At 52.1% G+C, this 11,053-nt stretch overlaps 1 protein-coding gene across 1 annotated transcript; it reads left to right on the top strand.

Annotated features, from left to right (window-relative positions):
• The first annotated feature begins 235 nt into the window (after positions 1–235).
• MORN3 (MORN repeat containing 3) lies at positions 236–8,936 on the top strand. The gene is made up of 8 exons (XM_081113553.1): positions 236–398; positions 857–1,030; positions 4,747–4,904; positions 6,424–6,583; positions 7,605–7,789; positions 8,057–8,151; positions 8,308–8,336; positions 8,671–8,936. Exons 2-8 carry the CDS (start codon positions 886–888, stop codon positions 8,748–8,750), a joined length of 852 nt encoding a protein of 283 aa, XP_080969679.1. The 5' UTR covers positions 236–398; positions 857–885; the 3' UTR covers positions 8,751–8,936.
• The last annotated feature ends 2,117 nt before the right edge of the window (positions 8,937–11,053 follow it).

Here is an 11,053-nt window from a genome sequence, read left to right as displayed (position 1 = left end):
ATGTTGGCAGAACCGCCCTTAACCCTTTCCTGCCGGTTTCCGGCCTGGGATTTGCTCCGGGAAGCCCCCGCGGCAGACGGGCAGGCGTGGAAAGGGCGGGAACCTGCCGGGGCGCACCGGGGCACTCCCTCCTCCCGCCCCCTGCACACCTGGGGCCACCTGGCGGGAGGCCCCAAGACTTCCTTCCCCGACGCCGCCGGAGGACCTGAACCGTTCCCCTCGCGCGGCCCGGCAGGAAGGGGCGGGCACTGCCAGCAGGCTGTGCTGGAGCCCCACGTTGCCATAGCGACCCCGGCCGGGCCGGGGACGCCGGAGCGCGCTCTGCCGGCTGCGATTGAGGCGGAGGCTGCGACACCTCATCCCGCCCAGGGGCTCCGGATCCAGGCTCCGCCAGGCAGGTGAGCGCCGGTCAGAGGGCGCAGGTGGGGCCGGGCGGTGTCGCTGAACGGTCCCCTAGCCCTCCCAGGCCAAATTCTAGCCTTAGGGCCAGCATCCACTCTGGATTGGTCGTACCGGTTATCAAATATGTGACCATCACCACCTCCGGCCCGCGGACAGCTTCTTACTGATGTCATCACAAACCCAACTGTTCTCCTGGTTTCCCTGGGTTCCCAAGGAATTGTGCCATCAGACCCCGCCCCCTCCCCCCGGGGGCACCTGGAGAAGCAAGGGAGGAGACAGCTGAGGATCCGTCCAGCACAAAAGAATCCCCTCCGAGGGCAGCTCATCTGCCCCAGGGACTCAGAGCACACATGATTCGCCCCACTTGAGCTCAGACAGTGCCTCCGGGGGAAGCCCCAGAACCCGGGCATAGCTCGAGGCACACTGAGCCCCTGATGTCCCTCACCCTTGCCAGCACCCTCTGGCCCCGCTGAAGCAGCCAACATGCCTATCTTCAAGTGCCCACCCAAGTCACAGCCCCCGTGGAAGGAATGGGACCAAAAGGCCCAGAAGAATGGACTGAGACACCAGGTGTATGCTGTCAATGGCGACCGCTACGTGGGCGAGTGGAAGGACAACATGAAACATGGTGAGTAAGGGACCTTCAGGGGCTCAGGTGGGGTCTGAGCCAAGGAAACGGGGTACAGAACTCATGAGGGACATAAGATATGTCCCTGAGGCTCCTCCAAGGGGTGAATGCTGACCTGGACCAGCCAGGGACCTCCACATGGAAAGGAACTCAGCCCTGACTTCAGCTGAGAGAAAGTCTCAGGGACCAGTAGGGCCCAAAGCAGTCTTGAGACACCAACCCCAGGTACAGCTGGGACTCAGGAGATGCCAGCTCTGTCCCACCCTCCCCTCTGAGACCTGGGCTAGGCCTTCGGCTGGCTAGCGGGAGGAAAAGGCAGACGCCGGAAATCAGCTTGCAATTGGGATGCTGGTCTTCAAACTCAGCCCTGATGTGAATTCTGACCAACAGGGGGTAAAGGAGGACCCCTCCCTTCCCTCAAGTAGCTGGGGCTCAGGCTTTAACTGCATTGGGCTCTGGGTCTAACCAGCAAGGGGGGGGGGGGGGGCAGGGGCACAGGAGTCCTGTGATACAAATGAAGACCTGAAGGCAAAAAAAAGTTTTCATTTTAAAAACTGGCATGACTTTTCATTCCAGTCTCGCAATTCCAGATTCTTAACCCCTCTTCTCTCCCGCTTACCTGCATTGAGTGCAGTGGAGTCCATAAACCTGGGTGAGAATCCTAGCTCCACCAACTATGACTTGAGTGACCACCATGCCATTCTGGGCCTCAGTTCTTCCATCTGTAAAATGGGAGTAAAACCTATTTGTGAAGATGAGAGATGACATCTATCAAGCATGTAGCCCAGGGTCTGTGCAAAAGGGAAAGGGTGTATGGAAGAGGCTTGTAATTTTATTTTTTTAAATAAGTTTTTATTGATTTTTACAGAGATAGGAAGAGAGAGAGATAGATATGGATGAGAAATATCATCCATCAGCTGCCTCCTGCATGCCCCCTACTGGGGACCTAGCCCACAACTGGGCATGTGCCCTGACTGGGAATAGAGCCAGTGACCTCTTGGTTCATGGGTCAATGCTCAACTACTGAGCCACACCAGCCTGGCAAGGCTTGTAATTTTAAATGGGATTACCAGGGTAGGCCTCATTGAGAAAATGAGATTTGAGCAAAGACTTGTAGGAGGTAGGAAGGGAGTGAATATTTGAGGAAGAGCATTCCAGGCCAGGGAACAAGCAGGTGCAAAGGTCTTGAGACAGTAGTATACCTGGTGGGTTCCAGGAACAGTCGAGGCCATCGCAGTTGGAGGGCAATTTGAAAGGTGGGAGTGGAATACACAGAAGGGGTTGGAGTAGTAGGAGATGGGTTCAGGAGAACTAGAGAAATATGCAGAACATCTTCCAGAAACTGTCCATGAAAAAAAATCCCAAATCTGTCCAGCCAGTGTGGTGCAGTAGTTGAGCATCGACCATGCACCAGGAGGAGGTTGCAGGTTCCATCCCAGTCAAGGCACATGGCCAGGGTTTTGGGCTCAATCCCCAGAAAGGGGACTGCAGGAGGCAGCCAATTGATCTTTTTCATCAATGTTTCTATTTCTTTCTCCCTCTCCCTTTCTCTCTAAAATCAATAAAAACATACTTTTAAAAAAAATCCCAAACCTAAAGAAAGGTTTTTAAAGTTTATTTTGAGACAAGGGTTTTGAGGTTAGTCCCGGAAGCAAAATCTCAAGGAATTGAGATAATGCTCCTTAGAATGGCAGTTTTGCAGCTTATTTTATACTAGAGGCCCAGTGCATGAAATTCGTGCACGGGTAGGGTCCCTAGGCCTGGCTGGCGATCAGGGCCGATCTTTGAGGTGACTGGCGAGGCGATTGGGGGCCCCTGCTGGCACCCGCCTTGGCTGGCCTGGCGCCACCCGCTCTCTGGCCCTGCCCCCCACCACCGCTGCCAGTCACCTCCCTCTGCAGGGCAACTGACGGGTTGATTGGGGGCCCCCACTGGCACCCACCTTGGCTGGTCTGGGGCCTGCGGGCTGGGGGCAGCTCCTGTGTTGAGCATCTGCCCCCTGGTGGTCAGTATGCATCATAGCGACTGGTCATTCCACTGTTCAGTCAATTTGCATATTAGGCTTTTATTATATAGGATGGTAGAATCAAAGGAGAAGACCTAAGGTGGGCACATGAAATCCACGGGTGGCATATTAAGGACAAAGCAAAGCAGGGAAATCTCTAGAATTGGGTAAAAAGTAAAATAGAGAGATACATACTCTGTTTTTTCCATGGATGGTTACAGGATAGTTAATATTTCACATACATAGTTTACAGGGGTATGTGGGCAATGAAGCATGTTGGAGTTATCTTGCCCCATACCAGGTTCTGAAGAGCATTTGGATATTTTAAATATGCTTTTCTAGATGCACAAAAACAATGGACAGGGCTCGTTCAAGGTAGAGCATTATCTATCACATAGACCTTAAGACGTGACTTTCCAACATAAGTTAATCAGTTATGATTTTTTTTTCTTTAAATATATTTTATTGATTTTTCACAGAGAGGAAGGGAGAGAGATAGAGAGTTAGAAACATCGATGAGAGAGAAACATCGACCAGCTGCCTCCTGCACATCCTCCACTGGGGATGTGCCCGCAACCCAGGTACATGCCCTTGACCGGAATCGAACCCGGGACCCCTCAGTCCGCAGGCCGACGCTCCATCCACTGAGCCAAACCGGTCTCGGCTATGATTTTTTTTTTAATGATTGAAATATCCCTTGAGGTTACTTCTAGCTATGGAGCTTGCCAGGCTTGCCAAGGTAGCCCCTTTTTGTTCACAAAACCCTGGCCAGCTGGCTTATCTATTCTGTATTATTAAAGAGATGAAACTGAAATCCTGGAGGGGCCAGTTGTTACTTGGGGTTTGTTTGCTATGTCAATCTGGCTTCAAGGCAAAGGACTGGAGAAACACCGTTTAAAGAAATGGAACTTTCTGGGGGGTTTTCTGAGCACTGGTGGTCTAGAGCAGTGGTGGGCAAACTGTGGCTCCGAGACACATGCGGCTCTTTGGCCCCTTAAGTATGGCTCTTCCACAAAATACCATGTGCGGGCGCACACTTACAGTGCAATTGAAACTTCGTGGCCCATGCGCAGAAGTCGGTTTTTGGCCTGGGCGAGTCTATTTTGAAGACATGGCGTTAGAAGAAGTGGGAGGTGTCGGTCGGTGGGGTGATGGGAGACACGGGCAGGCGGCCTCGGGATACGCAGCGGGGGAGGCGCGTGATTCATACACAAGTTGAGTGAGCCAGTCAGGCAGCAGTCTCATGTGCAGTGGTTAGTGCTAGTCGCATCCGCAAACCGCGCGCGGGTGACAAAAGTACCTACTCGAAGCATAAAGTTACCTGTATTTTTCCAACCAGCTGCAAATCCTACAGGTATTTTTGTCATCAATTTAAGAATTGTAATTATTTTGTGTTGGTGGCTTTATTATTATTTTAGCAAAGGCCAACTTAGGAGTACCCTAATTAACTTAATAACAATGTACCTACTTATATAGTTTAAGTTTAAAAAATGTGGCTCTCAAAGGAAATTTCAATCGTTGTACTGTTGATACTTGGCTCTGTTGACTAATGAGTTTGCCGACCACTGGGATAGAGACGATGCACAGACCCTGTCCCAGTCCCCCAGAATCACCAAGTCTAGGGGCCCCTGAGGCCCAGGCAGACCCAGCAACTGCCCTCCAGCCCCATGATGGCCACGTCTGCAGTGCTGGCCCATCTGTGTGTCACCAGGAAAAGGAACCCAGATCTGGAAGAAGAAAGGGGCCATCTATGAGGGGGACTGGAAGTTTGGGAAGCAAGACGGCTATGGCACCCTCAGCCTTCCTGACCAAGAGAAAGGGAAGTACCGGAGAGTATATTCGGGCTGGTGGAAAGGCGATAAGAAATCGGTGAGTGGTTCCCATCATGCCCTGGGATGTGGGCCAGGCTGAAAGCATAGTGTGTGTGTGTGTGTGTGTGTGTGTGTGTGTGTGTGTGTGTGTGTAGGGGGAGGAGCCAGAGAGGCCTGGGAGAAAAGGTGGGGGGATGGATTTGAGGAGTGAAAGGGTTACTGTGTGGGTAGGAGAAGGAAGGGGTGGGGGGACCCTTAAGGCTTCTCAGAACAAAACCCAGGAAACAGGAAGGCGGAGGAGAGACCCAGGGAGGAGCCTGTGAAACCCTGTGGCTACAAGAAGCCAGCCAGGCTATGGGCTGGTGGGTGGGGGAGAAGTCTCCTCCTCCTTCTCCCCCACTCATTTCCTGGCTTTCTTTTCCCTGGGAGGCCCTTTCTGAGACTCCCCCTTTGGTGGGCCAGGATAAGAGGAGGGTAGGAAGAGTGGGAGCAAGAAAGCTGAGGTCACACCCTTAGTCATCTGACAAGAAAGGAAGGTCCCACGTCCCAGGGGTAGAAGCCAGCCAGAGGCACGTTCTCACCCATAAACATCAATATCCTCACCATAGGCCATGGGAACAGATACAAATATATTATTGCTATTGAACAACTGCTATTGCAATCCTGGCAAATGATATGGTACTTGAGCTAACTCTCACATCATCGTCGTCGTCATCATCATCATCATCATCATCAGCCCCATTTTACTGATGAGGAAACAAGCTCAGAGGTGAAGTGCTTTGCCCGGGGTCACACTGCTGGCAAGTGATAGAGCCCAGGATTTCATGGTCTCTGCTTTCAAATTGTTTATTGGCCAGTGATGAGAGAAGTGTTAGGACAGAGCTTTGCACAAGGAGTCCAGAGGAACATCATTGAGCATTCACAGGAGGCTTCCTGTAGGAGTTGACACCAAAAAAAAAAAAAAAAAAAAAAAAGCAAAGAGTTAACCAGGGAGAAATAAAGGAGAAGGGGAAGTAGCAAAGGAGGCAGAAGTAACAAAAGGAAGGATATGTCAGCAAGGTGTGTGTGCCCACAGGGGTGGGAGTAAGGGGAGGGAGGGAGGTGTGGGCCTTGCTGTGGGAATCGGGATGTGGAGGGAGGCTTAACCCAGCCCCCTTAGATGTCCACGATTCTGTGACTGAGTGCTAAGTATGGTGTTGATAGTCATTTTACCTGGGAGGAAAATCCATAGCTTTGATCTGATGCTCAGAGGCATCTGTGACTTTTAATAGGGTCAAGTCAGAGTTGGGCAAAGATAATTAGATGGGAGATGTAAAGATCCTTCTAGTTGCTGTATGCTGGATGCACGAGGGCAGGGAGAACGGGAGAGTGGAGGTAGGGGAGATTGAGGAGCGGAGAAAGGACCGTGGGCTGCATAAAGGCGGTAGCAGAGGGACAGAGGGAAATGGACAGCCTGGAGAAACTTTTCAGTACAGGATGTGGGGCTCAGCGAGGAAGGAAGCAGCCCCGGTGCGTGGTTCGGGTGCCAGGGAGGATGGTGGGGGGCGCGGTGAACAGGGACACCTCCGTGCTTTCAGGGCTACGGGATCCAGTTTTTCGGACCCAATGAGTATTACGAAGGTGAGTGGTGTAGCGACCAGCGCAGCGGGTGGGGCCGCATGTACTACAGCAATGGTGACATCTTCGAGGGCCAATGGTGGAACGACAAGCCGGACGGGGAGGGCATGCTGCGCCTGAGTGAGTGCCCCGCCCCGCCCCGCCCCAACGGCCTGCTGGCCACGCCCACATGACCACGCCCAGACCTGCTCACCACGCCCCCTCCCGTGCCCTCAGGGCCGCATTCCTCCGGGCCCTGTGTAACCCAGACCCCATCAGGCCACGCCCTGCAAAGCCCCAAAGCGCCACTCCAGTGTGGGTTAAGGTGCAAGACAGGACCAGATCCCTGCCCTCAGGGAGCTTATACTCTAAAAGGAGGGCCCAACCATAAACATGAGCAATGAAGACATTTTCTTATGGTCAAAGCAATCAGAGCTGCACTTGTACAGTACTGAAATAACTTAATTTTTACCACAATTCTGTAATACAGGTACTCTTATCCTGACTCTACAAATAAAAGGAGGATCAGAGAAGTTAAGTTACTTGCTCAAGGTCACACTATCTGTTAGTTGTGGCATCAAAGAGTGCTAAGGAATTCCCCTTAAATTCACCGCCATCAGATGAGAAGTTGAATTGACTCCCAATGAAGAACATGGATTCCTGGGATGAACAGGCCTTGGTTTCGAATCTTGCCTCTGTCACTTCCTAGCTCTGTGACCTTGAGCAAGTCAATCAAACTCCTTGAGCTTTGCAAGCTCCATCTGTAAAATGGAGTCCTTCATCCTTCATAGAATTGTGTTTGTGAGGAGTGACGTCAGAAACAGGCAAGGAACCAGGTGCAGAGTAAGTGCTGAAAAAAACATTACCGATGCATGTTATTAGCAATATTTTTCTTACAAGTAGGAAACCATGTGGCTTGTTCACGTAAGTAGTGGAGGCAAGATGTGAAACAGGTTTGATTCTGGAAGTCACTGACACCCCAGGGCTCTGATGTGTATAGGTTAGTTGTCCCAGACCCCACCCCATCTACCAGCCCAGCTCACTCTAATCAACTTAGTTTTGGTCTGGCTTCCTGGTGGGCCTGGTGCCTAGCCTGGGAGTGGCAGAAGGCCAGCCGGGCATGCTCTGCCCAGCACCCACACCTCCCTGCCCTTTCTTCCAGAGAATGGGAACCGCTATGAGGGCTACTGGCAGGGAGGCTTGAAGAATGGGCCTGGGCGTTTCTTCCATCTGGACCACGGTCAGCTATTTGAAGGCTTCTGGGTGGACAACATAGCCAAGTGTGGCACAATGATTGACTTTGGCCGAGATGAGGCTCCTGCGCCTACCCAGTTCCCCATTCCTCAGGTGGGCAGCTCTCACCAGGGCCCTGTGGCCACACCCAGAAAGAGACAGAAAATAACACCCCCACCCCCCAACCACACCCAACCTGGCCTGATCCAGCCCAATCCAACCAGGGAACAGACAAGGTTTTGTTTTCAGTCTGGGTATCTCCAGGGAGGCAGGTAGCACCTCACAAGGCAGACAGCAGCCCCAAAAGCAGGCAGCACCTCATAAAACTGGCACCCTGGGACTTCCATGCTCCTCAAACCCATCCCTGCTGTTTCCCCCCAGGTCAAAATTGTAGACCCCGATGGTGTCCTGGAGGAAGCCTTGGCCATGTTCAAGAAGAAAGAGGAGCCCAGTGACACAGGAACCAGGAGGCCACGGTCAGATTCCCCAGTCCAAGCACATGCCCGGGTTGCAGGCTCGATCCCCAGTAGGGGGCGTGCAGGAGGCAGCTGATCAATGATTCTCATCATTAATATTTCTCTCCCTCTCTCTTCCTCTTTCTGAAATCAATAAAAACATATTTTTTTAAAAAGAAGAGGAAAAACAAGGAGACTGATGCCAGGTGAGGGGGTGGGCACACCTGTCACCCTCTATGTGGGTGAGGCAGCTCCTGGAGTCTTCTTTGGGGGAGGGTTTCCTTGTCCTTTCTGGTTCCTCCCCTTCAAAACCCATTTCACTGAAGACCAGTCCATTCCAGTCCTGCCCAAACCCTCCCATTTGTACCCTGGGCTTACTGGGAGGAACGCTGCTTGGAGGACTTTTTTGCCCCAGCCCTCCACTTGTCCAGTGGGCTCGTCCAGTCCTCGCTCCTCCTGCTGTGGGTATTAGGTTCGAGGAGAGGGCACTGGTACAGTGTCTTTGAAACACCAGCTCCCACCACCCCTTCACCCCTGCAGAGACTACCAGAACTTCAGGAGAAAGTCAAGTCCGCATCTTCCAACTGCTCAAACCGGTGGAGCTCCCACTGGAGGAGTGAGTGGTGACTCCGGGCACACCCTTGGCATCCTCAGAGAGCACCTCATCCTCCCAGCACTGGAACATTCTTTGTCAGTAGGGGCCAGTGCTTCTCCCCCAGTTGGCCTTGGGGGCCCTCTTGTTACAGCTTTTATTCTAGGCCCCTATCCCTGGGTGCATGAGAATAAAGGAGAACCTGGTGGCATTCGCCTGGGCCTGTGATGTGAGGTTTGCGGGGCAGGAGAGCCACAGGAGGGATTTCAGGTAGAGAAGAGGGAAGAGGGCTCTGGCCTGCATGGGTTGACCCTACAGGGGAGAGAGAGGAGGTGTCTCCCAGCCTCTGAGTTCTGAGATGCTCCAGAGAGCAGAAAGCCTGCATCTGCTCACATTGGTCACTAAGATTTGGGGTTAAACCAGGGGCTCTGGACTTGGGAATCCTGTGGGAACTTTAAAAGCTACAGACGCCCACGTTCCACGCCCAAGTTTCTCATCTGTCTGGGGTGAGGCCTGGGCCTTCAAAAGCTTCCCCAGATGACTTCAATGTACAGCGGGGGCCAAGAACTCCCGACTTACTGGATTTGTGATCCTTAGCCAGGGACCTCCGGGCTTCAGCTACAAAATGGGACTTAAGAGATCTCACAGGGGCATCTTGAGGATTTGCTAACAGATGTAACCATATGAGTAACATGTATTGAGGTTAGTTGTGAAGCAGATATCTGGGAAGGGCTTTGCATCACTCTAATCTAGACAACATTCCTGCGCGATAAGAAAGACTCTTACATAAGGAGTAGGAACATGAGCTCTGCAGCCAGTTTGCCTAGGTGTGAATCCAGTGTGATTTATTAGCTGTGTGTTCTTGGGTACATCACCTAATCTCTCTGTTCTCTAGGTTTCCTCTTCTCTAATATGGGAATAACGGTACTTACCACCCAGGGCTGTTGTTGTTACTGTGAGGATCAAATAAGGCACCCCATCTCCTCCCCAGGCACATTTGGCATGTCCCGAAACATTGTTGGTTGTGAGAACTGGCAAGAATTCTACTGGCACTTAGTGGGTAGACATGCTGCAGTGTAAACTCTACAAAAGAATGATTCAGCCCACCCTCAACAGTGCAGCCCTGAAATACCATGATGTTTGTAAAGGCCTCGCCAAGCACCTGGCACACAGTAAAGACTCAATAAATGTTCACCGACACTGTCGAGGTTCTCTCTGCCTCTAAGTCATAAACAGGGTGGCCTGACCCAAGGCATGGTACCTCTGACACCAGGAAGCTGAGCCTGGCATCCTCGGGGCACAGAATTAACAGGGCACCCACTTGGGTGCCAGGCCCTATGCTGACAGCTTTACCCGTGTCCTCTCCCAGGACCCCTCATCAACCTATGAGGTGTCCTGCTATGATAGTGCCATTTTTATTGTTGTGAATCCTCACCTGAGGATATTTTTCCATTGATTTTTAGGGAGAGAGGAAGAGAGGGGAAGAGAGAGAGAAACATCGATGTGAAACAAACACACTGATTGGTTGCCTCCTGCACGAGCCCTGACCAGGGCCTGGGCTGGGGAGGAACCTGCAACCGAGGTACGTGCACTTGATCGGATTCAAGCCCAGGACCCTTTGGTCTGCAGGCTGACGCTCTATCCACTGAGCCAAACCAGCTAGGGCTATTAGTGCCATTTTAGAGAGGAAACTGAGGTCCCGGGAGGCTGCCTAGTCACCGAGTTGTAAGTCGATTGTACTTAAACAGAGGCCTATCTGCTCTTAAGGCACAGAACAGTGGCAGTGTGTGCAGGCTACCACTTTTTTCAGAAAAAGCAGAGATGTGTGCTGGTTTATGTATAACTCTCTCTACATGGGAAATAAAGTGAATTGGCAACAATGGTGGTCTCGCCCCCTTGCTGGTGTGGCTGTTGGTTGAGTGTCCTACCATGTACCAAAAGATCACCTGTTCAATTCCCAGTTGAGGTGTGTAGGGAGGTAACCAATCAATGTTTCTCTCTTACATTGATGTTTCCCTCTCCCCCTCTTCCTTCCTCTCTCTCTAAAGTCAATTAAAAAAAATGCTGTATGATAAAACCCTAATATGCAAATTGACCAAACGTTGGAACGACCAGTCGCTATGATGCGCACTGACCACCAGGAGGAAGATGCTCAACGCAGGAACTGCCCCCTGGTGGTCAGTGCGCTCCCACAGCAGGAGCGCAGCTCAGCCAGAAGCCGGGCTCATGACTGGTGAACACAGTGGCGGGAGCTTCTCCCACCTCTGCGGCAGCACTAAGGAGCAGCGAGCAAGTGGATGGTAAGGAGTGAGGGGTCCTGGACTGGGAGAG

The sequence above is a fragment of the Myotis nattereri genome, assembly GCF_964212035.1.
Source record: "Myotis nattereri genome assembly, chromosome: 19".
Lineage (NCBI taxonomy): Eukaryota > Metazoa > Chordata > Mammalia > Chiroptera > Vespertilionidae > Myotis > Myotis nattereri.
The sequence above is the reverse complement of the archived record's forward strand: the minus strand, read 5'-3'. Positions and strand labels throughout refer to the sequence as shown.

Excerpts from the sequence above, each read along its gene's own strand:
- MORN3 (XM_081113553.1), top strand. The coding sequence starts at position 886 with ATGCCTATCTTCAAGTGCCCACCCAAGTCACAGCCCCCGTGGAAGGAA. Across the intron at positions 1,031-4,746 it reads GAAGGACAACATGAAACATG|GAAAAGGAACCCAGATCTGG; the intron begins GTGAGTAAGGGA and ends GTGTGTCACCAG. Across the intron at positions 4,905-6,423 it reads GGAAAGGCGATAAGAAATCG|GGCTACGGGATCCAGTTTTT; the intron begins GTGAGTGGTTCC and ends CCGTGCTTTCAG.